Source organism: Papaver somniferum, chromosome 6 (assembly GCF_003573695.1).
Source record: "Papaver somniferum cultivar HN1 chromosome 6, ASM357369v1, whole genome shotgun sequence".
NCBI lineage: Eukaryota > Viridiplantae > Streptophyta > Magnoliopsida > Ranunculales > Papaveraceae > Papaver > Papaver somniferum.
The window spans coordinates 130,307,218-130,333,873 of NC_039363.1; the positions used below are offsets into that span (position 1 = coordinate 130,307,218).

The following is a 26,656-nucleotide window of genomic DNA, read 5'->3' on the forward strand; positions in this document are numbered from 1 at the left end:
TTCATGTTCTGGGCATTCTCTCTTTTCTCGATTCCTTGTCCTTTCTCTTCGTTCTTGCAACCTTCTTTCTATGTCGCGCGCAGTTTCTCTTTCGCGTTCTGTTTTGTGTACTTCTCATTCGTATTCTGCACGGTTATTTTGTACTTCTCTAGCCCCAGGATGGCGTTCTCTTCTTCGCCTTGATGAACTCCTACTTGTCTGAGTTTTTGTTTCTCCAGTATGAGTTCGTGCTTCTATATATTCATTTAACCGGTTATTTTCTTCTGTTAACAAGGCGTTTTGTCGTGCCAAGTTTTCTCGTTCTTCTGCTATCTCCGCATATCTTGCTCTGCTTCGTTCGAGTCCTAGCCTCAGTTCTCTTTCAATTCTCCTATCTTGTGCGAGACATTCTCTTAACTGCTGGATGGCCAAATGGTCCTCATTACTTGGATTTTTGCCTCTATTTTGTGTTGCTTGATTCTCCTCCTCCATTGTTTCGGTTTCAGTTGTGTATACAACACCTTCTTCATAGATGACTCTCTCTCCGTTGTTATTTTATTGTGTTGGATCTTGGGCGACAACATCGTTGTTCTGCTGGCCTGTTTCTATGATGGAGAGTAAGCTGCAATTACGGTTCTGTCGCTCTAAACCTCTTCTTTCTTCAGCAGTTGAAGTTTCAGCTTCATCTCTTATTCCTCTTATGTTTGCCATTCCATTACTTCTCCGTGTAGCGATAACATGTTCTGCTCTTGAGGCGGTTCACACCATTTTGTAGGTGAGTGAACTTTGATTTGGTTTTTGATTATTGAGAAAGAATCTTAAGAAAGAAATATGGACGGAGTATTGCTCGGTTCTTTGAAGAATAGAAGGTTTTTTCGACGTACATTTTCCAAATAAAACAGTGGTGATGCTTTACCAAAACTTTATAATGGTCCGGAAGAAATGGAAGTAACGTAGAGCTATGATGATGATAATAACAATGGTGGCTTCAAATACTAATCATCAGGTTTTCATAATGAACAGGGGATGATGGTAAACAATAAACAAACTTCGAAGGATGATGTTTTCTAGCTGGCAACTAGCAGGTGAGGATAAATCCTCCCTGTTTCTAGCGCCAAAATGTAGTTGCGGAAAATACCACAACTACATCCGTTGTAATGATAATAACACAAAGATTAAGTCATATGTATCAACTCAAACATTAATGATATTATTCACTACTTTGACGCTACTATGATCTTCACAAACACTTTGTATTAAATATATGGGGTTCTTACAATAATCACAAGATGAACTCGTATATAACAATGGAGAAATATGAGATGAATGAGAAGTTTTAATAGTTTCTCTTAGTTCTCAAGATGATTTCCTTAGTACATATCTCCCAACGGATCTCTCTCACTCTCTCTATCATTTCTTACCCCTTATATAGGCAAATATATCAGTAGAAGAAAACTATGGTTCAGATGCAAAATCTCTGTTGACTAATCTTATTTCAGTTTGTCTTATTCTCCAGGCTTTGGGAAGATGTCGATGTCCTTCGCACCTATGTCTTTCGCACAGCTCCTTTTGAACCGATTTTCGTTCTGTCTTCATCGTGTAATTGCTTCCTCGCACTCTTTCTTAATTGTTGTGTTTCTATTCTTCGCCTTGATCTTTGATTATCGTAATAGCTTCATATTTGGGGTTGTTTTATCTGGGGCGGAGTTAAGTTATGTCTTGTGTGACATTTCACACCTACAAACGAGATTCACTATCTTGGAAGATGTTCACATTGTTACTATGTTTTCTACTCTAAATCAAGGTAGTTTTGAAGATAAGAATGAGTTTTATAAAGCCCTTTTTTTTGAAAAATTTGTAGAAGCTTGTGGTGGGAATCCATATAAGCGTACTATAAAAAGTATTCGTAATATATAGGTTTAGCATAATCAAATCGGAGATAGATAAATTTTTTGAATGTGTTGCAAGAGTTAATGCAACTAATCCGGTCTTGGACTCTAATAACCGGGTATGTTATCTAAGTAGGTTCATTATAGTGTTGTATATTTTGTTTGTAATAATTAAATTTATGTATATCTTATTATGGTAGAATATAATGGCGAGAACCGATTATATGGAAATACACACAAAAAAAAATTTCTCGCGATGTTGAGTTTGAGATACTTAAAGATGTTGGAATGTAGAAGACGATGAAGATGAAGATATGGATCAAGATTCATATCCTCTATCATCTCAATATCCTGGAAATATCTCAAATAGGTTTTCTACTCAAACCCCATCTTCTCAGAATCCATCTTCAATCCAATTTGTCGAAACTCCATTTGCAAATTAATTTCCAAATGATTTTAATGTCCCTTGCGGTATCCCTTTTCCACAAGGATATACTCCTAGTACGAACCCAACTAAAACACATGGATCGTCGTTTGGTGGACTAAAAATGATAACACTAGAATTGATAAGTGCAAGTCAAGAGCTGCGAAGAAGACCACAGACAGTAAAAAGGTCTTTGGACCAAGCGCACCCGCTACACCCTTATCGCAAGATTCCCAAATGAGCAATGCAGGCACTAAACTTTTTGATTATCTAAAAGAATCCCGAGTGAAAATCTCACATCGTCAGCAAAAACAAAACGAAATTATGGAAAGGTAGCTAGCAACAACACAACAACAAATTGAACATAACTGAGAGAGAGATGAAAGGGAAATAATGCAAATAGATCTCGATACGTTGTCTCCAAATGCGACAATATACTTTGCATTAAAAAAGAAAGCCATCTTGGCTAAGCAATTGGAGAGGTAAGAACATATATAATCAGTTCCATTTTTAATTAAAAGTTTGTTAGTTTTAAGTTTTTGAGGTTAGATTTTTATCTTAAATAACTTAGTTTCATTATTTTTTTATTTAAGTATGTCGTGTTTTAGTTACAATAATGTAATTACCTTTTCCTAAGAAGCATCAATTTATATATTTCTTGTTCCGATAATTTGAATTCTATTTTGAACTCCCATCGGCTACTTTCAATGAGTATTATAAATTCTGATAAGCTTCGTCCCTCAGCACAAACAATCCTAAAGAGGACACTTATTAAAAACTAATATCCTTTGAATCTCCTATAAAAAACAAAATTGTGAAGATAACATAGTCATGGATGGGTAAACTGTAGAAGAAGATCTTACAATAACCGGAGCATTTGTAAGTGTTGTCACTCTGCCTCTTGAAGATGTTCAAGAACTCTCTCCCCATGATAAATGGACGCTGGCGTTCGATGCCTTTGTACAAGCATTTGGAAACATTTATCCACAGTTTGTAAAGATTGCATTTCTTAATATAATGATGTATTTGTTCATGAGTACGAAATCATACTAAATCGATTTTAGAACTTAACCACCTAAGTTTGCAAACGGGTAGGCAAACTTAAGTTACGGACTTTGGTCTTGTACGACAGTTCGCAAACGGGTACACATACTATCGTTCCGGACCGAACTCAGGTGAAACCGTTCGCAAACGGGTATGCAAACTTGGTTTCCAGACTTTAACAGTTAAAACCGTCCGCATACCGGTACGCAAACTTGGTTCCCGGACCTGAATCATACTACAACAGTTTGCATATTGGTATGCATACTGTGCTATATCCAGACAATGGTTAATTGTTCTAAACTCCCATTTCAATCATTGAAACATCCTTAGAAGACGACAATAGTTGTCTCAAACAAACTATCAGCTTATAAGTAATTTTCAAGTGATCAAATCATCAATACGAAACATTCCGAGTCTACATCAAATAACTGTCTCACACAAATCATGTAAGATGTTTCAAGGCAATTTTCACATGATCATCTTTTGACTCATTATTTAATTTCCAACTAAACTCGTCAAGAATAATGATGAACGTAGTAAAAGAAAAATCTCTCCAACACATATTTCGCGAAATATATAAGAGAGATAAACTCAACTGAAAATATCAAATGTGTATAATATAAAATTCTATATAGATATACGACTTAGTCTCAATAGGAGATAGAATAGAATAGACTTATGAATGATAGATAAGTTTTAGTCTCCACATACCTTTTGTTGATGAAGTTCCTCCAATCTCTCCTCAGTAGATTTTCGTCTTCAATCGATGAACGTCGTGAAGTCTAAAGCTCAACTACACATTATATCATAATCTGAGACACAATTATAAGTAGACTAGAAACCAAGACTTATAGTTTTGATCACCTAAACTTGACAAACAAGCTTGAGATAGCAACGCTTGCGAGTTTGACCGAGCAGTGCTCTAATAACATCAATGACACATATCACTGTTTCAAGCTATTTTCAAACGATTAAATATTGAATCATGATTAGGTTATAAACAATAAACTTTTCTAAACCAAATTCATCAAGTATGAAAAATGTTCTTAAGCTTAAGTCATATTTCGAGAAGATATTCAAATAAACTTGACTCAAAATTTCTATTATGCATGTACTGTCTAATTTAGTCATGCGACAATGTCTCAAAGATAGAAAGGTGAAAACATGAGATATAGGTGGTTATGTCTTCATTAATCTTTTTATGTTGAAGTTCTTTAAAGATCATGTTGATCTTCGCCTTCAAACGGTAGAACGCAGTGAAATATGAATCTCAACTACACACTTCTATCCTAATCCGAGACTTGACTAAATGTAGACTAGAAATCAAGATATATTTTTGACAACAATCTTGAGATAGCAACACTTGTGAGTTCGACCGAGCAATGCTCTAACAATCTAGTAGTTTAATAGCTTTAGATGGTTTAGGAAATGACAGATAATACTGTTCAACATCAACCTAATTATATTACATGTGGGACTCCTAGATAATTTTATTTTAATTTAAAACTTTAATTATGCTTGATTCTTGAGAAAGTTGCTTTCATTTTTGGAGGCAACTTGAGCCAGTTGATTCAAGATTCGAGGCAACTTGAGCTAGTTGGCTCCAGTTTGTAAGAAGCGTGTGAAATTATTTTTATAGATATATCTTAAAGTAGTTAACGAATTTGTGGTGCAATGGTATTCCATATTTTTTCTTTTGATGGGATTTCGATGAGGGATGTATTTTTAGCATCGGATATGCAAGGTTTGATGGTGTTTGATGGATCAATGTCATAGGTGTTGATTTGTGATGTGCAGAAGAAAGTTAATTTGATCATATAAGAAAGTCAGAGTCCAGATGATTCCCTAAGAGAGCTTATAGCATTGATTCTTTTTCTATTAGACGTTGGGGGATAAAAGTATTTTGTATTCTGATCATATACTTAAAAAATTTATCTCTAGAAAGTTGATGGTAGAATTCATATTTAATCTCGTACGATTTTTCTAGTTCCACTTGAGATTTTTTAATTTCTTTATGTTATATTGGAAATATTTCCGGATCTATGGATGCTCTCTATTTTTTTATCTAAGAGCGTCCACAATGGTTTGAGTAAATGATGGAGTAAAACCAAATTTGGTCGAAATTTCGATCACAGTGGGCAGGAGTAAAACTAAATTTGGTCCGATTTTTCAGGATTTCAGAGTAAATTTGGGTGAGAAACTAGAGTAAAACTAAATTTAGTCGGGCGGAAAATAAAAGTGCGTCTCGTATCAGACGGAAATTGTATCTACGTTTGAAGCAGGGCGTAAATATTTATTCCGTTCCATGGTCAGGCATAAAAGGAATGCTCACCCCAGACGCGCATACCTTAAAGATCCTCCCTATTGGGCACACATAGAATCTCCGCTCCACATGGGACGAATGATTTATTTAACACCCCACACATGTATCAACTATCACTTAGGCGGACATAAATGCTACGCCCCATCAGGCGTTGATAGAAAAGTTACGCCTGTTCTTCGCGCGTACCTTTAGGCATCCGCCTTATGGGAAGCGTAAATTACATCTCCGCCTCACAATAGGCGTTACAATTATGTACGCCCAAATGAAGCGCTAGTGTAGACAACCGGCTGTCTGTCAGACGTATTACAGTCGGTTTTAGGCGCACATTAAAATTACGTTTGACCAAATTTTACTCCAAATCGTAGCGTGCAACCACGAACTAAACCAAATTTTTCTAATTTTTAGTTTAGTTTTAGTCTTTAGTTTGGTCACATGATTGTGGACGCTCTAAGGACTTAATATTTTTGTGTATGTTGATGAAGACGTATGAATTCCAATGAGCTAGGTAGGATAAAAGTTGTAACTTCGAGGAAATTTTTTTATTGAAGTAACTATTAGACTGCAATTTCTAAGAAACTGCTACAACAATGGATACAGTAAGTGGGATAGCCAAAATCTAATGCACCTGAGGGTTTTTGTATCCTTCGTTTTTTAGGTTAACGTTGGAACAAGGTATGATAGGTGTGTGATTTGAATCTACTCCGGATAAATGAGATACCTTTGTGTCTCGAAAGTTCTGAGTTCATGGGAAGGGGATCAAGGTCATGTCGATCCTTTCGCATATATTCGCATCTCCTTTTTTGTTGTTGTACAAGTGAATGGAGCGCCATCATATCTCGCGTCTCGTAGTCTCAGAGAGTCGATTGTCTTTGCATCTCCCCTTCTGTTGTTGGACCAAATGAATGGAGGGCAATCGTATCCTGCATCGCGTGTAGTCTCAAAGAGTCAACTGTCTGTACTACAAATGACTTACTAGTTGAGCTTGCTTTATTTCCACTTTGCTTTTCGGACGGATCAAAAATGACATTTAAATCCCCTATTAAAAGCCACAGTTAATTCACTTGTTGCGCTACGTGCAGGGCGCTATGCCTTTTAACCTTTTTTTTTTTGATAAGAAAAATAGATTAGATGGGGTTTGGATACATATCATTCTTGAAATAGTTTTCAAGGCCAAAAACCTGTCCCTCGAAAGAGTTTCAAAAAGAAAGTCAGGAGGATAGCCAGAGTAATTCAAGGTTGTCGTTGCATTTGCCGTGTTAGCTAATGCAGTAGCTGCCTTGTTGGCTTCCTTATAACAGTTAATAACTACTACATTTTTGTTCGAATCCTGTAGATCCTCCATACAATTTTTGATTTCTTCTATTCTAGTTAAGGCCGTCCAGTTGATGGTGTTGTAGTCCCCTTTAACTGCCTTAGTAAGTCTGGCAGTTTTCCCTTCTATCTGCATGTTGATGTAACCAAGCTGTTTTGTCCAACTGAGGGCTTCTGGCATTGCCTGGGACCTGGGTGTCCATCTATTTTAACTTAATCGAGTTGAAAAACATCTTTTTAGTAGACATCCAAACACACTCTAAGAGCTCACCGAATGTAAGTAAAACCCCATTTCCCTAATGTTTTCACTTTCCTGGAAAACCATTTAAATCAAGAGATCCCAAGCCATCGCTTTAAGTTTTTCTGGATTTCTTCCAAACTGATATTAGGTTTCCAACATGGAAGAACCAAGAGATTCACCAATTTGTAATAGTATCGATAGAATTAGCAATTTGCCAGAAAACCTAATTCACCATATCTTGTCTTTCATGGACATGATACATGTAGTTTATACTTGTGTCTTGTCAAAGAGATGGAAAAATCTTTGGGCTATTACCCCAATTCTCAACTTGTTTTCACTTGCTATCAGCAACAACAACCAGAACTCCGGAGTACCATTTCAAAAATTCATCAAATTTGTAGACCAAGTTTTTATTCTCCGTGACAACTCAAACATTCAAAGTGTTAATTTTGTTTGTGGCAAACAAAGGAACTTTGTCATTGATATATCGGTAATATTCAAGAACTTTATCTCGATATCGCTGCTGTGAAAATATCCAGGTTTCCTCAATGTCTTTTTACTTGCACTTGATTGATTAAGTTGGAGTTGAAACTCGGTGATAACTCAAGTACTATTGTTCTACCCAGTTCTATGGATTTGTCTAGACTTACTTTTATGAAACTTGATTCACTTCCATCTGATGTTAACTTGACTAATAGGCTCTTCTTAAAGTGTCCTGTTCTTGAATCGTTGATTATTGAAGGTCGTCTTGGTCATATGGATCTTCAAATTTCTTCATTAACACTTGAACACTTGACAATAATTGATCTTGTTAGTAAAACCTCAAGTAAAGTCAAGATAGATGCTCCGAATCTCGTATCCTTCAAGTGCAGAGAATTTATATCGAAATGCTACGTGCTAGAAAACTTTGCTTCTCTAGTTACTGCTGATATATACATGAAAGCTACGAAAGATGAAGCTGGCAAAATAGAACACTATAAAAAAAATCATTGGTTGTTCCTGACTGCACTTTCTAATGCAAAAGAAATAAGATTATCAGAGTGGTTCTTGCATTTAGTACGTATATATGATAGCTTCCTTTTATTTTGGGTAAATTGATTATCTTTGTAGTTGCTTATTAGTCATTCCTTTTCATATTTCTTTGCTTTTTATGTCTTTAGACCAGAATGATTAGAAAACCAATGTTGGGATTAGGCGCATGGGACTCAGCTTAATATATCCTAGTTAACCCATGATCAGGTGGTCTGTTGATAAGCTAAGTGGTTAATGATTTGGATAAGAACATGTTACTAGTATCTTATGTAAGAAATTGGAATGCACAGTTTACAGTTTGGTGTAAGGCATAGTCATCAGGGACTTGTACGCAGAATTCACAATCAATATGTAAACCTGTTCCCATTGGCCCTTAACATTTTCAGCAGCCTTAAGATGTGAAAAATTGGCAATCCAGACACCAGCTCGAGAAACGTTATTGGTTTTAGAATTACTTTGAGTTAGGAAACTTTTGTTATTACCAATTAGGTAACACTTTCTAACTTTTTTCTATTGTTTGTGTTTTTAGTGGGCCAAGGGTTTCTTAGCTGCTTTTGGCAAAAATTCCCTTCAGTTTTCTAATCTGCGACTCGTCAAGCTGGAATCTTACTTGCCAAAACACATCATCCGAGCACTAGGATGGTTGCGCTGTATTTCTCCTAATGTTGAAAGTCTTTCAATAGTGAATCTAGGGGTAATAATCTAACTCATTTCATAAGTTTACTTTGATTATGTGCATGCCGAAGAGAAATGAAACGTCTACATTGTATCAGAAGTCCGTTTGAGAGACTCCTATATCCATTTACCATTTTGCACCAAGTTATTTAGCGTCAGCCATCAAGCAACTTATATTTCCGTTTTTCCGTTCCGTTGACAGATGGTTAAGTAGTACTGATGAAGCCTATCAGGGGAAATATTTTAACCACCATTTCCTTGTCATTTGTTATAGATGCCAAGTTCGGATATACCAGACAGTGAAGACTATTTTGCTGGAGTACCGTTGGATCATCTTAGGTCTGTTGAAATTCGAGGTCTTCTAGGACACTTTAATGAGCTCAAACTTGTGGAGATTATTTTCAAGAAGGCTGTGGTCTTGGAGAAAATGCTTCTTTTTAGTTGTAAGAAATCCACAACGGAGAAGTGCCTACTTACATTTGGTGAGAAGCTACTAACACTTCCAAGGGCGTCTTCAAATATCACAACCTTTTTTATCTAATCAGTAGGAGGTAATGACTTGATTTTTTTGTTTTATATTTAACAATTTATTTTAAGAAAATTCATTTTTGATTCAGAGCTTTAGACACAATTTTATATATATATTAAGGCTCAACCACTGGCATTATTCAGTCCGAACTCTTTTTATGTGTCCTCTACATCCAACGGTTTATTTCGAATAGCATACCCCAGAACAAGTTGCTATCTCTAATCTATAGCAAGACATTATCAGTATTGGCATCCGGATATACAATCAAATATGCAGGAATCTTGTAACAGTTCAATTCAAAATGCCCACTTTGGATTGCTCCTACTGTAAACACTATAAGATAAATCGTGACGCCTCTTGGATTTCAAAAAACACTAATGCTTGGTTTTCTTCTTCGAAATTGGACAGGTACTTTTAAAGGAATTCATCAGCAGAAGAAGCAGAGGCAGTAACCTTGCTGCGGGCAGTGAAATGGGCCAAAGAAAAAGATATCAGGAATCTGGAATCTGGTCACTGAAGGTGATTGTCAGTCAGCTGTAAACTACTTACAAGGCAAGAAAAACTCAATCAAATGGCAATGCATAGCAATCTTAGATGAAGCAATGAATTTGGCAAAAGAATTGGTCTCTTTTTCTGGTTTCCAGTTTGCAAACAGAAAAACAAATGGAGCAGCAGCTGACCTTTTTGCAAAATAATGAAGGAAGTTTACTGTTATGACAACCGTAGAAGATGTTGCCCATGCCTTTTAATTTCTAGCCTAGTTTATGATTCAGTTAAGACTTTTGATGTACATATTCAGAACAACCATGTATTTTCAGTTTCAGAAGATGTTAATCCCACGGATTCAATCATCCGAAGGACTCGTACAATGAGGGAGATCCCAAATGAGTCAAAAGGTAAATAGCTTCCTGCTTTATATATCGATCTTATTCTCAAGATTCTTATTTTTTTGCCCAATTCATCTGTTAGGCGTCTCTTATGTTTTGATACTCCTTGGTGTCAGCATAAGTTTTATTCCGACTCTATTTTTGCTCAGCATACTGCGAAAAGATTGTCGGTGTAAGTTTTATTCTAGCTCATTATGCGAATGCAGTGCATAATTAATTTTGTTGGCAAAATTAGCTAGTCATACATTTGGTCGCATAAGGTAGATCTTCGATTCCTATAATCTTATCAAAGCACATACGATCGAAAAAATGAAAAATAAGCTACGCTTGGCGGGCTGCCAGTTCTCAAAGTTAGTACACCTCTCTTTGGTTTGACGCCGCGGATGAACAACAAAGTCGTTGTAGCATAGTGGTGAGTATTCCCGCCTGTCACACTGGTGACCCGGGTTCGACCCCCGGCAGTGGCGTTATTTTTTTTTCCCCTACATCGACTCTTTTTTCCCAATTGCCAATACTCTCCGAAGGGGTGAGTGATCTTAGAAAGTTCCTCCCTACTCTACTCATGAGAAGGATCGAAAGATCCATGATGCAGAAAATACACGGTTTGAAAGATTTGAAGCAAATCCACGCCACCATCGTCAAAACTTCAATTCCCCATGATTGCTCATTTCAACTTAGCAAACTTATTGAGCTCTCTGCTCTTTCTTGCAACCGTGGTTGCTTCTTATACGCCCATAAGCTACTTTCGCAAATTCAAAACCCGAATTTGTTTCTATACAACACCATGATACGAGGATCACTGATCAACAAACAATCCAATGAAGCTACCCTCTTGTACATGCAAATGCGAAAACAAAATATACTTCCCAACAACTTTACATTTCCATTTGTTCTCCGCGCATTTGGGGAGCAGTTTGAGCTTAAAAGAGGAGAAGAAGTTCATGGTTGCATTTTGAAAACTGGGTTCGGTTCAAATCTGTTTGTTTTAACTACCCTTTTGAATATGTACTCATTATGTGGAAGAAATTCAAGAGCTTTCACACAGGTATTTGATGAAATGCCTGTGAAGGATGTTGTTTCTTGGAATAGCATGATTTCTGGACATCTAAGGCATGGGGAGCTTGATTTGGCGAGAAAGTATTTTGATATGGCGCCGGATAAGAGTTGGTCTCATGAAATTCGATGGTTGCTGGTTATGCTAACTCTGGGAATATGATAGAAGCAGAGAGGTTGTTTATGGAAATGCCAGCTAAGGACGCAACTTCTTGGAATTCTTTGATCAGTGGGTACGTTAAGGTAGGGGATGTGTTTTCTGCTGAGAGATTATTTGAGAGGATGCCTGAGAGAGATGTGGTTTCTTGGACGCTCGTGATTGATGGATATGTCAAAAATGGTCACCATGATCGTTCTTTAAGCCTCTTTCACCAAATGCAGCTAGTTGGAGTTGAACCCAGTGTCATAACTCTAATAAGCGTTCTCACTGCTTGCGCCAATTTGGGTGCACTTGAGTTGGGGAGATGGATTCACTGCTATATAGAAAAGAGAAAACTCAAAATAGATAATAAACTTGGTACTGCACTAATAGACATGTATGCGAAATGCGGTGACATTGGAAAGGGTTTGGAGGTTTTCTCCTCGCTGGAATGCGGGAAAGATGTGATCACTTGGACTTCGGTTATTGTAGGATTAGCCATGAATGGAAAGTGCAGAGAAGCTCTAGATTTTTTCACCTGCATGGTGATGGAGGGTATCAAACCAGATGAGATCACTTTTCTAGGCGTCCTATGTGCTTGTTCTCATCAAGGTTTTGTCAATGAGGGACGCCAATATTTTGATTCTATGATGAAAGATTACCATCTCATGCCTAGAATTGAGAACTATAGTTGCATGATTGATCTGTTTGGAAGGGCTGGTTTGCTAGAAGAGGCTAAAGATTTAGTTGAAAATATGCCTTTCCAGGCAGATTCAGTTATTTTGGGCTCTCTTTTTGCTGCCTGTCAAACTCATAAAAATGTGGAATTGGGGGAACAGGTGATGAAACTTCTTGTAGAGATTGAACCCGAGAACAAAGGAAATTATGTGATCTTATCAAACATATATGCCGTGGCAGGTAGATGGGAAAATGTTGCTCAAGTGAGAAAAAAGTTAAAAGAGAAAGGTACGAGAAGAGTACCTGGGTGCAGCTCCATTGAAGTTGATTACCAAGTTCATGAGTTCCTTTCAGGTGATAGGTCACACTCGAGATCCATGGAAATCTTTGAGATGCTTGATCTGTTGAGGGGCTATGATAAATGAAAAACCGGGAAGCTGCAGTTCGGGTCAAATCAAGATAATCAGTCACCAGATGGAACAGTGTTTTCCTCCTACTGTCCGTGCTCACTTTGTGAGACTCTAATCCTCCTCTTCCAATCTTTCAATTCAAACAATTTGGTAGTCAGAACGTCATTCCCCTAATTAAGCAAACCTAAAATGATGAGGAAACTAGTTCACCAAGGTTTAGCAAGGAACTACAAAACCGGTATCCATCCATTATTTGACGTTTGCAACCTGCCAATTAGTGGGGCAGAATAGAGCTAGTTGCTCAAGATATACGTTTGGCAGTATCCTGCACATCACAACTGCTCGTGAAGAAGGCAGAGAATGGATGCTGGAGAGCTAAGAAAGCATGACTAAACAGATTCAAATCGCTTCAAATATTTTTGGACTTCGCAGAGCACAATATGCAGGCTTTTGGTATCAGATGCTCAAATTGTTGTCTGAAAAACTGGCATCACGGAAAAGTCATGCTCTCTAGGCGATCAGTAGTTAGCAAATGTGAAGATATTTTTGAGTCAGTGTCAGGTTTTGATACCAAATCAACTGGCTAGATGCTGATGTTCATTAGTTGTGCAAAGGACTCGCAGATCTTTGTTCAGATCATGCAGCTCACCAGGAAAGTTGAGCATTTCATTACATTGTACCAAACTTCATGCAGAACTAAAATTATAGTTGTAAAAAAAGAGATAAGAGCTTGAACTTCCAATTATAACTTCATTTACTTTGGATTTGAATACAAATATCATTCTGAGAATATAGTTTGAACTAACTACAAAGCTTCAGAGACTAAACAACAATTCACTCTTAACTGAACGAGTATGACTGAACTCTACCCATAAAATACAAATCCAAATTCTACCTCGAAAAGAAAAGTGAAACAAAATTCATACCACCTCGTTAATCCTTTCTCTGTTCTATGAATCACTGCTTACGACAATTCAGTTCTGCCTATTCGCAATATAATCAGCTAGACATATTAAGGGAGCTGCCTTTGCAGAATCAAACTCAGAAAGCTGATCCCTTGCATCCTTATTCAACTTCTCAGCAAATTCTCTTGATTTCTCAATCCCAATCAATTTCGGATAGGTAGCCTTATCTGTCATTAAATCCTTCCCTGCAGTTTTGCCCAATTCTTGAGATGACTTCGTAACATCAAGAATATCATCCACAACCTGAAACAGCAATCCGATACACCTTGCAAATTTCCTAAGCTTCTCAATTTCTTCATCAGAAGCACCTCCCAGAATTGCCCCAATTACTACCGATCCTTCAAGTAAAGCTGCAGTTTTGTGAATGTGAATGAATTCAAGTTTTTCTAGTCCAATTTCAGTCACTCCACCTGATTCCATATCAACAACTTGTCCTGCAACAAGCCCTTCAGTTCCAATCACCTTCGCCAATTCTCCAACCACTCTAACAACTCTCGTTGGTGACACCCCCCTAGTTTCATTAACAATATGCTCAAATGCATAAGCCAAAAGTGCATCACCTGCCAATACAGCAACGTCTTCGCCAAAAACCTTATGATTTGTGGGTTTTCCTCGTCTTAAATCATCATTGTCCATACATGGAAGATCATCGTGAATTAACGACATAGTATGAATCATTTCAACAGCACAAGCAGAAGGCATCGCGGTCAATTCATCCCCTCCAACTAATTCACATGCAGCAATACAAAGAACAGGACGAACCCGTTTCCCTCCAGCCAGAAGAGAGTATCTCATAGCTTCATGAATCTTAATTGGCTCTTTAACAGTAATTGACTTTTCTAGGGCTTCATTAACGGAATTACCTTTCTGATACATATAAGTTTTGAAATTGAAGGGTATTGTCGTTTCCTCAATTGGGTTATCTTCATTTTCTACCTCCTCCTTGAGTCTATCTTCTTTAGATAGATGTACAGCGGAGATTGCAGTAGAAGTATATGGATAACAAGAAATGTCTAATCTTTTTGCTTTCGTGAGAGAAAAGACAGGATTTTGCTTATGAAATTGAAGAGTTTTTCTAAAAGGGTTTAATATTAAACAAGATGGGGTTATAGATCTACCTGCATAATTAAGCACTGAATAGGTTTGTACCCATGAACCCAGATGCATTGTTGCTGCAGAACCCATGTCTTCTCTCTGTGTTGGGAATCTAGAGTGAAGCTTTAAGAATAAAAGTACAGCAAGAATAAGGAATTTTATATGGAACTCAAAGCATTCATGTCTGGTTTAAGAATGAAGATTTGGTGGGGTTATAAAGTAAAGGAATCAGTAGCACTCAAAGCATTCGTGAGCATAGTAATTTACACATATGAAATTCATAAACGTTTCTTTTCTTGGTCGGTAATTGAGGAGTACCTGATTGGAGTTTGAATACACCAAATTGGTGGAGAAGATGGACTTTTGGATTGGAGCTTACAAGTTTTTCTCCTTCTAATGGGACCTTGAGCGTGGGTCCCACAGGAAATTGAGGATGTTGTCATGTGATCCAAGGATCTGAAAAGAGACCAATTAGAAAGAGAGGGAGTTAAAAATGAAGAAATTAACCAGAGTGAGATAAATTCTCATCATGCAGAGAGGATGAGATGCATTATCTGGGTACTTAAGCCGGCTTATGAACAGTCTCACAGTTTTGACTTTTGAGGTGATGCGTAAGCCGTGTATTTAACCCGCCTTGTGAACAGTCTCACGAGTCAAGACAATTGGCTGTCAATTTACAATTTTGTTATGAGAAATTTCCTGTTTAGTCCAAAAATCCGATCCGGGATTACTGTGTAGTCCAGAGGGATAAACAAATTATCCGCTGGTCCAAAAATGTTTAAAAACAGCGGCAATTACTTTTATACCCATAACACGGGATTATGTCAGTTCCTTTTTCATTTTTCTTTTTCTCAGTTTTCAGTTTCTTCTCTCTCAGTTCTCTCTCTTCTTTCAAATTCAGTTACTGAAATTTGAAATCAGTTACAGGAAAACGAAATCGATAAAGGTCATCAACAACAATTACCGAAATTTGAAATCGAAAATCTATCAACAACAGTTACAGAAAACCTAATTTTCAGACCTAATTTTCATTTCATTCAATTGAAGAGAGAAAATGGTATTGAATAGAAAAATTAAGAGGACAATTACAGAAGAAAATACAGAAGAAATTACAGAAGAAAACCCTTCTCCAGCAAAAAGAAGAAGAAAAAACGATGATGATTCACCAACAACAAACCCCGAAGAAACCCCCCCTGATGTTACTCCTTCACCAATAACAAGAAGTAGGAGTAAAGTTGTTACTCCTTCACCAACAAAGAGGAAGAAACATATCGATCAGAAAACAGGTAAGTTGTTGTCGTTTTTCTTTTTGATTTCTATGCTCAATGGAATCACTACATATTTGTATGTAGTGTCTGGTATACATGTTTTCATATGTTGTATATGTAATTTGAGACAACATATTGACATGCAGTGTGTGATTCATATGTTTTTTGTTCAATAGAAACACAACATCTCTGTGAGTCATATGTTTTTCATCTGTTGTGTATGTAATTTGACACAACATATTGACATGCAGTATGTGATTCATATGTTTTATATCTGTACTACATATCAATATGTTGTCTACAATTTGTACTTATTGATATGTAATGATAGCATCTCAAATTGATATGTGTGCTACATATTATTATCTGCCTGTAATATGTAATGTGTACAAAACTTTTGGTTTACAAAAACAGCAAAAACCAAAGGAAAGAAAGCAGATGTTTCTCCTGAAGCAAAAAGCAAAAGAAAAACAGCAGCGGCAACTACTAAACCAAAAGGAAAAACAGCGATAAAGGCTGCTACTCCTTCACCACCAGCAAAGGGGAACAAAGCACTTGTCCTAAGAGCTGCTACTCCTTCTCCAAAAGGAAAGGGAAAAGCAAAAAGGGGGAAAGCAAAAGCGCTCCTGAAAGAAGGTTTGTAATGTTAAAAGTGAAGATAATTCTTAATAACAAGGGGGCGCTGCCCCCTCGACCCCCGTAAATTGTGGTTCATATGTAGTTATCAGTATGTAGTTATAAAATTACCAATATATTGTGGTATTTGATATGTAGTTGTTTCATGTTCATGGTAGATACATTAACTACATATTTGATATGGTGTAGGGTAAGAGAATGGGAAGAAAGCACTTGCCTTGAGATCTGCTACTCCTTCACCAAAAGCAAAAGGGGGGAAAGCAAATGTAGAAGGTATGTAGTACAACTACATATAAGAACAAAGCGTATGAATAATATGTATCCTTAATAACATATGTTTATGAGTATGTAATGATGCATTGTTGTGCTTGTTTTTGGTATTAAGTGTTTTTATATTTTTACTGTATCAAAGCAGATACATATGCCATACGTACTATTACAAATCGATATGTAGTTAAAATAATACGTAGTGGTATCTACTATTATATATCAATATGTAGAGATAAATACTTATACTCTCATAACATATTACATATCAATATGTAGAGGTAAATACTTATACTCTCATAACATATTACATATAAATATGTAGAGGTGGATACTTATATTCTCGTATGTACTGTTAATAATATGTAGTTTCAAGACTTGGTAGATATTACAACTACATATTGATGATGTAACTACATATTTGATATACCATATTGATATATATTGTAACAGTTTTTGGTTCTTGTCATTGTGTAGGTGCTAATAAGCGTAAGAAAGGAGATGGAAAACCACAAAGTTTATACCGTGGAGGTTTCAGGGGCTTATGGGGGCTTGCGAAGACTATTAGGAGCACTAAGAAGGTTATTGCGAAGTCCACTGAAAACCTTGAGTTGAGTGAGTTGCAACTGAAGATGATTTCTGAAGCATCATTCGGTAACCTGTTCCTAATGTTCTGGTACACAAGATTTGAGTTGGAACATTGGTTGAAGATTGAAGATGCAATGACGAAAATGTTACGCTGTTACGTTAGGGGTCAAGATCCAAACAAGCTTAGATTTGTCTTTAAAAGGCATGGCCAACCGAATGAGCTAGTATCCACACCAGAAGAAATGGCACTTATTTATGGGATGCCAAGAATTCCAAATAGGGAATATCTTGATTATAGGCTTACACAAGTCAATAAAAAAAGTGGATGGTGTGAAACAGAATTTTTCAAAAGGACTTTTCCTACTGATATGAAAGCTGGTGATAAAGTGACTAGGCCAATGATTGTGAAGGAAATCTTGAAAATCCTTAAACGAACACCAATTAATCTGAAAAAGAAGAAGTCTGATGAAGAGTCTCTGCAAAGCGTGGGTGATCAATCAAATGAAGATTCTGAAGAAGACGAGGAAGACGAGGAAGATGCCGAAGATCTTGTTAGGCTTATCTGCCTGTATATGTGCACTTCATTATTTTTCGCTACAAGTGATGCAAACGCTTTGACTGAAAAATATATTGGTTTCGTTCTTGATCTTGAGAAGGCTAAGAATATTTCATGGCCTGACCTCATCCATTCTCATTTAGAGAAAGAGTTGAATGAAAACGTGGAATCCGTAGAACGCACAAATGGTTGTGCTATTTATTTGTTGGTAAGAATCTATTTATTTGTTTATTCTACTTCAAAATGTTTTTGTTTTATGTGTTTTCTACATTTTGATAGTATATCTAATACTGCATATCAATATTTTGCAGCCATGGTTTGCGGAGCATACCCATTTGGTGGCGCCCGAGGATATAGTGACAGGACCTGCAGGAATGTATGTGCCAAGAGTGGCTAGGTGGAATCACACAAAGATATGTGTTGAGTTCCTAAAGGATATTGATCTTTCTGAGTATCAGGTAAACTTGCCGTACATATTTTGTCATAATAAAATATATATTGATAAGTACATGTAGTTCGACATATTGATATGTAGTTATTAGCATATCAATATGTAGTAGTTATTAGCTATCAATATGCTACTACATATTAGCATATCAATATGTAGTAGTTATTAGCATATCAATTTGTGGTGATACATATTTATATGTAGTTATTAGCATATCAATATGTATTTCTCCCTGTGTATCTAATAGAGAAAGAACTACGACATGTTTTTTTTGGTAATATCTAATATGTAGTTGCTTTTTTACATTTATTTGATTTGTACCAGTTCCATGTTGATTTCAAAGACGAGATCACACACGAAGAAAGACAAATCCTTAATCGTATTTCAAGAAGGATTCAACAGGAAGCAAATGATGATGCTTTTTGTTTAGATGACAATTCCGAATCGGAAGAAGAGAAAGAAGAAGAGGAAGAAGAGAAGGAAGAAGAGGACTCAGTATTGGGGGGAGAAGATTGGAAGATTAAATACGATGATTTGAGGAATACAATATCTGCCAAATGGAGTGAATTCAACACAATGCAGCAAGAGGGCGAACCGGTTGACGCTTCAAAGCTTGAGTTCATGTTGCATGATATTTACCGGAAAGCTTTCCCTTTGCAGAGAGAAGCCATCCAGGAAGATTATGTTAGCTTGGGATGTACACCTACTCCAAGAAACCCCAATGAAGAGTTGAATGTGGACCAAATAGTTGAGAACGAAATACAAGGTTCTCCGGAAGATCAAACAGATGCTAATGTCAACATTCCTGAAGTTGGTTTGTCAACACCGAAAGATCAAACTCATGCTAATGCCACCTCTGAGGTTGAATTGTCAACAACTTCAGTATTGAAGTTCCATGATGTTGAAGTTCCGCGTTCTGAGGTTAAAAATTGGGCTAAATCTAATTTGGAGCAAAAAGTCAAAGAGATACAAGAGAAAAAGGGCAAAGAAAACACACAGGTAAGTAGCATATCAGTACGTAGTCTAAGTAGCATATCAATATCTATCTGTTACATATCAATATGTAGTGGTATCTACCATTACATATTGATATGTAACAGTACATTCTTGTATACCACTATCTATCTGTTACATATCAATATCTATCTGTTACTTATCAATATATAGTGGTATCTACCATTACATATTGATATGTAACAGTACATTCTTGTAGTGGAACATTTATATGTAACAGTACATTCTTGTGGTGGTAGACATAGCAAAAACTCAAGCTAAGTAGGTTTTTGTTGACAGTTTCAATTGATTTTTGCAGGTTGATCAACTTGAAGTTAGGCAGGAAGCACAAAGGAGTTGCTTACAACTATGCTAGAAACGAAGTCTTCAGTTGTAGTTAATTCGCAGAAATTTCCAGAGTATAACGCCGGATTGGCGGCGGAAGAGTTTCATTTGCTGGATGTACCTTTGTTTACTATGATGTCGAGTTTGGAACACATTGAAAAGCTGTCTATGCCAGATTTTATAGAAATGGCAAACTCTGGCATTGGTGTTTATGTCGAAGAGTTTGCAGACCTCCTTCCAGATAACAACGATGGTCTTTTTGGTATTAACTTACGAGAACAATTTGATAATCTGTTTGGAAGAGATTTGCGGCCTTTACAAATTCCACAAGAAACAACTGAGCAACAAGAACCCATTGAACCGAAAGATGCAGGTGAAGTTACAGGTAAGCAACAAGAATACATACCTACAACCAGTTCAAAAAGTCATTTGGAGGTTGCATCACAAGATCCTTTGGATGTTTCATCACAAGATGTTCTGGATGTCCCCTCGCAAGATGTTTTGGAGGTTCCATCACAGGTGAATGATATGTACTAAAAATCTCATTTTGTGTAGTTAATATTACACTACAAATCACTACATACTGATATGTATATCAGTATGGTAGCACTAGAAATCACTATACCATACAATCATATACCACTACATGCTTTCAAAAATGATTAGGTGATGTAACTATGTTTTATGCAATATAGATATTTACATTTTTTTTATGTTGATTAAAAATGCAGGAACAGTTTAGCCCAAGCCAGAAACAAAAAATGGTAAAAGTGAACAAAAAGCGCGCTACAAAGCCCGAAAAGCAGCAGGTAACAACACCCACCAGACCTGTTACTCGTTCCCATCCTGCAAAGAAGGTAGATGATATATGAGAGTGGAAGTAAGTTCTCACCATCATATAAAGGACCGAAAGCTGCAGCAGCAGAAGCAATACCACTAAACAAAAAGAGAAAGCTTAAATTGCGCAAGTATTTCCGGAAACTGACTAAATCACCATTCTATAATGACATGAACGATGAACAAAAGAGTACTCTTTCCACATACATCAATAATGCAAAAAATCTTAGGTGAGTTCTCAATTGACACTTTTATATTGATATGTACTATTAGTTTGTGTATGTACTTTTGATATACATACATATTTGTATAAAAATACTGAGAAAGACATATCAGTATGTACTGTTACACAAAGAATACTAACCTTTACGTCGTTTATTTTCTAGCTCAATTGCTTGGAGAGTGGGAGAAGGTGGTCTTTGTGTAAGTGGAACTACAGTTGATGACTTGGTGCAGAACGATTTATTAGAACAAGATCTTCTCAACTACGCACAATACAAGCTTAACACCAAATTTCAGAATGAGCAACGATGCACGAAGTATACAGGAAATACTTGCCTGTGTTGCATCTGGATCCGTCCGCTTGGGTAAGTTGTTATCTTACACTGCATATTTACTACAACACATATTCAAAAATTAAAAAGTATGTAGGGGTAGGTACACTACATATCGATATTGCATAAAACAAAATTAGATATAAACTATTTCAAGTACATCCATGTTTTCAGTACAATGTCGAGTTCTCGGATAACCTCAAAGGAGCAGCACATGATTCTGTTTACAAACCAATATTGGCGATGGATGAAAGTATCAAGAAGATTCTTGTACCAATGTGCCACCACAATCTTCATTGGACGCTACTTGAGTATGACTGCGAAAAAATGGTGTTCAACCACTACAATTCTTCTAAGGCTGAATGGGGAGGTATTTGTTATCCACACGCCTGCAAAATGGCAGATTACATGTACGTACCTATCAACGTGTACTTGCTGGAGAAGAACAAAGTAACAATGAAGAATGTAATAGTGAATGAATGTGAAGCACCTCAACAAGGGGGATCGCCAGACTGTCTACTGTTTGTGATGCATTTTATGAAGATGAAGTCAAAAAGAAAATATGTGGGAGTGCCTTTGGGAGATGATGAAGAAGTGCAAGCGAAGATTCGTAACAAAAGGGTCCCGTTAGCATGCAAATTGCTGAAAGCATCTCCACCAGAAATCAGTTGGCAGATAACACAAAAATAGTCTTACTTACTAAAAGTAATCTGACAGTACATATCACTATTTACCTATTTTCTTTTCTTTTTATTCTTGGTTACATTTCATTTCATGAGTTCAAGAATGTTCAAAAACATATAGCTTTTCCAAACATGTTTTTTTTGGGTATATCTAATATGTAGTGATTTTTAATTTGAATTTGGGTTTAACTTTAATGTAGTGATATTTCAATTGTGTTACTTAAACATGATTTTGTGTTGTTGATACGGGGCGCTGCCCCCTCGACCCCCGTGAAGATGGTGAATCAGCTGGAAAACCACATATCATAATTAAACTAACCACTACATATCAGTAAGTACTGATTGTTTTCTTTAATATGTACTAACCTGATTGAAACCACAAAAGTTTTTGTGGAATTGTAATTATGATATGTTCTAAATAATCTTAGTGGAAGATGGTTAAACACTACAATACTGACATGTAATTTCAGTATGTAAATACTTCACTACTGGTGATAGATACTGACATTTTGATAGACTTAACAACATATTTCATTATTCGAAAATAACTACAATAACTACATTTTGATAGACTTATAATGTTTCAAAAACCAAAAGATGTTCTAAGAAACAACAAAAACAGTATTTTCAGTACACTTGTAATGTATGTACTGTAAATGAAATACTTATTAACCAAATTCAGTTGGTACTGACAAAATCAAAAAGAAAAACGGTAGAATAGAACAAGGGCTAGAGGAAAGAATTGTGGAAAAGGAATCTGGCAACATCATCGATATAACATTCTGCTGCACGTTCAAGCCTGTGATAAAAAAAAAAGAGAAATCAGAACACTACTTGCTTAAAAGTACATTGTATTGTATCATACTTACTTAATTAAGACATTAATATGTATCTGACTGAAATACATACCTGACACAAAATCATTCTTCAGAAAGTTCATACTGTCGGATAAGATTGCATGTTGCCTTGTTGTGATGAGTCTTCAAATTACAGTTTGAACACTTGACAGATTTTCTACTAGTCTCATATGCAGACTTAATACGTTTCCCCTTTTTCCTGCCTGGTGGAGACCTAATTACTTCTGCTGGGAGAACGATATCGTCTACGTGATACTCATCGGGCCTGTGAGAAAAAAACAGTATCATATAAATGGAATGAACCACAACTACATATGAATATGTACACGGTATATTGTTCCTGAAAAACAAATATCAAAAAATGTAGTGGTATCTACCATTACATATCAGTATGTAACATCCATATGTAAGTAGGTTTATGTTGAGTTTCAATTGCTATTACATGTGTAAGTGGTATCTACCATTACATATTGTTATGCAAAATATGAAAATGTACTGATTAAAGACACATACCTGTCGTGGTTAGGAACGGGTCTAATAGCTATTGAATATAGCTTACGAAAAGTGGTAACTTTGAAATAATCTTCAACGTAATCAAGAATCCTTCCTCCAGATCTAGTAATAGCTTGCAGTAGCGTGCGAGCATGGAAAACCATAAACGCGCCATCGTTGGCAAGTACAAGTTTTTCTCTCTAGATCTACCATATGAGATCTGCACAGTACATATTCATGTGTTATTTTTCAGTACACCTAATATACACAGTACATATTTATATGTTCTCACAGAAACATGGTACTTAAAAAAAAAAGAGAAAGTAAATAACATTCAGATGATAGAGATTAGGGGTAAACGCTAACCTTGGAGAATGCACTTCATAACGATTAGCATCTGACTGGCTAACTTTCCAGGGACGGCCAATTTGGATGTGTAGTTCAAGCAAGGCTTGATACGTAGGGGTTAGTTCTGGGTCCATCAAGAGACTCTCACGACGTTCTGACATCATTTCCATCATACGTATCCTACACGACAAGGGAAACAAGTCTATTATACTAAAATATACGTAGATTAACAGAACATATATGCTAATACTGTTACAAAAAGAAAACTAATATAAGCTTGTACTGTGACTAAGGAAACTGATACAAACCTGATCGAGTCAACGAACGCACACGCAGGTAATTTCTTCTCTTTGTTAATCCAGCTATTGAACGATTCAACAACGCTAGATGAAGTGTAACCATAACTACAGCCCTTGAAGAAAGCACTGGACCACTTTTCTTTTGGAATGTTGTGGAAGTAGTCAGCAACCCAAGGCCTTTCCAAATTAACCATTTCTTGAAGACCTTCCTCGTATGTTGCAGGAGAAAGAGCATATGTCGCCTTTCGGAAAGCATCAGTCACTTCCTTATACTTTTCGTCAGACTTTGCGATAGGTAAGTTTTTGTCCAAATGGAAGTAACAATATCTTTGATGAGAATCAGGGAACTCTTTGGGAATATATTTAACCAACCCTTCACCTCGGTCAGTCATAAAAGTGATTGGGCGATCATCATTCAAAGCCTCCTTCAGTTTCTTGAAAAACCATTCCCAGCTGATATTGTCTTCACCGGGTACTAAAGCAAACGCAAGCGGATAAAATCCTGCAAAAAGGAATTACTAGTTATGTTAAGCAACTAATATTGACACTACATATTGACATGCAATATGGTTTACCTCTTTGTTGATATGTGAAAACCTGACACTACATAATGACATGTTAAGCAACTGATTGACACTACATTTTCACATGCAGTATGGTTTATCTCATACTCAGTAAGGTCAATATGTAGTATGGTCAATACTCATTGTCAGATAGTGAAGCAAGGTCAATATGAGTGATCTAACTACCAGACACTACATATCAGAAAAAAAAAAGAACCAGTTACCTTGATTGCAATTAAGACATGTTGCTGCCATGAGACCTCCTTTAAAAGTTCCAATGAGAAATGTACAGTCACAGAAAATCATGGGACGACATAGTTTATATCCCTTTATACAAGCTCCAAAGAAAACAAAAAGTCTATTGAATCTTTTTGTAGCATCATTGAAATCGAAATCAATAAATGACCCAGGGTTTGTTTCCCTAACAGCATTCACCCACCAAGCCAGATCAGTGTACGACTTCACATCATTACCAAAAATCTGTTTATGAAACAACTCAATTGCATGATATGCGTGGTGATACTGGATTTCAATGCCACCACCAACTTTAAGATAATCTATGATCTCTGCTGGTGTTATGCGAGGGTTGTGCCCTGACCATCTCATGAATTAGACTGTTCATGAGTTTTTTTTGTAACTCTTGGATTCTTCAACATATAACCACCGCCACAGGTGTGCCTTCCCACATATTCCTTTATCTTAAAAACATCAATAGAACTACCAATGGCAGTTGCGTGAAGCTTCCATGAACAACCTTTCACACTACATACGGCGGTGAATCTCTCAAGGTCATTCTTCTTCTTAATTACCTCATATCCAGTTCTCATGCAGTATTTTTGGCATGCTATACGTACGGCATCAACACCACCATAGAATAATTGATCTGTATCATAAAAAATCTTATCCCAACCATCTGAAAAAAACACTCTTGGGGCTTCTTTACCTTCTTTCAAATAACTATTCTTTGCACTGGCAACTAAGTCTGCATTACTGTCAACTTCCATACGCCTAGATGCGCCATTTGAAATTACATCCACGTGCAAATCAAAGAAAGCTGATTGCTTTGAAGAATATAATGCAGAGATGCCCTGGAGTGTTACATCGGCAAGAATAGGAACTATCGCTTGATTCTGGAAATAGTTAACCAGAATAGTCGATGGAGTCAACCAGCTCCACATATTACAGATGCAAAATTCCAAATCCTCTAAAGTTGAAAACGATGTAACCTCATATGCAAAATGATATTGCTTATGGTATACATGAGAATAGATGGAGAAGTCTGGTTTGGGAGCAACGTCAGACATGTTAACCCTGTAAAAAATGACATGTACTGAGATGAAACAAAAAGAGTCTTTGTATTGACATGCTATAAGCAGTACGTATTGACATGTACTGACTCATATTGATATGTATTGGCATCTACTGCAGGATGAAAAAAAAAATGCTATATGAAGGACGTATTGACATGTACTGACTCATATTCATATGTATTGGCATCTACTGCATAATGAAAAGAGAGCACGCTATATGCAGTACGTATTGGTAATACATACTACACGATCTGTCTAATGAAAACTAAACAGAACAGCAGCAGAAAAACGTAGAAAATACAAAAAATCATATTACAAAAAACAGAACAGAAATCATAAAAAGAAATCATACCTTGTTCGAATCTGAGATAAACCTAATTCGAAGCTCAAATACCTAATTGAAACACACAAAAATCACGAAAATTACTTAAATAACGAACGAAAATTACTTCGAAACTGAATTGACATTGTAAATCATCATAAAACAGAAATCATAAAACGAAATCATAAAAAGATAACAATGTACATCATATACAATTATCCTGATAGAAATCGGATCAGAATAAACCTAATTATTCATCAAGATTTCTAGAACAACAACAGAAGAGGATGATTGAAAGGATAAATACCTTGGTTCGAAGCTCAGATGACCTAATTCGAAACTCAGAAGAACCTAATTCGAAGCTCAGATGAAGATGAATGAAAAACAGTACCAGAAATTGATTCTATCCAAAACGCAGAGTGAGAGAAACCGATCTGAGAAGAAAAAAAGAAGAAAGAAACTGACTTGGTTTTATGTTCGTCACTTTGAGTTGCAGAAGGGTATGTTGGGAATATTTGAAAACTGGTCTTGTGTAAACCGCACGTGGATGGACTAGGGGATAAAGTTTCTGGTCCAAAAACATGAGGATAAATCAATTCTGGGAGTGGACTAGCCA

The 26,656-nt window shown here is 36.5% G+C and overlaps 3 protein-coding genes across 4 annotated transcripts; 2 read left to right on the forward strand and 1 right to left on the reverse strand.

The window, feature by feature from the left end:
- The first annotated feature begins 7,231 nt into the window (after positions 1–7,231).
- LOC113289299 (putative FBD-associated F-box protein At5g50270) lies at positions 7,232–10,371 on the forward strand. 2 transcript variants are annotated; one of them, XM_026538525.1, is made up of 4 exons: positions 7,232–7,701; positions 8,773–8,937; positions 9,193–9,469; positions 9,856–10,371. In XM_026538525.1, exons 1-3 carry the CDS (start codon positions 7,369–7,371, stop codon positions 9,457–9,459), a joined length of 765 nt encoding a protein of 254 aa, XP_026394310.1. In that variant the 5' UTR covers positions 7,232–7,368; the 3' UTR covers positions 9,460–9,469; positions 9,856–10,371. The 2 variants fall into 2 exon arrangements, with proteins under 2 accessions (XP_026394310.1, XP_026394309.1); XM_026538524.1 differs by lacking the exon at positions 7,232–7,701 and adding an exon at positions 7,708–8,300.
- A 508-nt stretch (positions 10,372–10,879) lies between these two features.
- Positions 10,880–13,272, forward strand: LOC113289301 (pentatricopeptide repeat-containing protein At5g66520-like). The gene is made up of 2 exons (XM_026538527.1): positions 10,880–11,471; positions 11,657–13,272. Exons 1-2 carry the CDS (start codon positions 10,897–10,899, stop codon positions 12,627–12,629), a joined length of 1,548 nt encoding a protein of 515 aa, XP_026394312.1. The 5' UTR covers positions 10,880–10,896; the 3' UTR covers positions 12,630–13,272.
- A 68-nt stretch (positions 13,273–13,340) lies between these two features.
- On the reverse strand, positions 13,341–15,034 carry LOC113289300 (geranylgeranyl pyrophosphate synthase, chloroplastic-like). The gene has a single exon (XM_026538526.1). It carries the CDS (start codon positions 14,762–14,764, stop codon positions 13,589–13,591), a length of 1,176 nt encoding a protein of 391 aa, XP_026394311.1. The 5' UTR covers positions 14,765–15,034; the 3' UTR covers positions 13,341–13,588.
- Between the last annotated feature and the right edge of the window lie 11,622 nt (positions 15,035–26,656).

What these genes read in the sequence shown, in the direction of transcription:
- LOC113289299 (XM_026538524.1), top strand. Translation starts at nt 7,842, where the DNA reads ATGGATTTGTCTAGACTTACTTTTATGAAACTTGATTCACTTCCATCT. An exon ending in ATAGCTTCCTTTTATTTTGG is followed by an intron (nt 8,301 to 8,772) that starts GTAAATTGATTA and finishes TTGTGTTTTTAG; the next exon opens with TGGGCCAAGGGTTTCTTAGC. An exon ending in TTTCAATAGTGAATCTAGGG is followed by an intron (nt 8,938 to 9,192) that starts GTAATAATCTAA and finishes CATTTGTTATAG; the next exon opens with ATGCCAAGTTCGGATATACC.
- LOC113289301 (XM_026538527.1), top strand. Translation starts at nt 10,897, where the DNA reads ATGAGAAGGATCGAAAGATCCATGATGCAGAAAATACACGGTTTGAAA. An exon ending in GAGCTTGATTTGGCGAGAAA is followed by an intron (nt 11,472 to 11,656) that starts GTATTTTGATAT and finishes TTCTGCTGAGAG; the next exon opens with ATTATTTGAGAGGATGCCTG.
- LOC113289300 (XM_026538526.1), bottom strand. Translation starts at nt 14,764, where the DNA reads ATGGGTTCTGCAGCAACAATGCATCTGGGTTCATGGGTACAAACCTAT.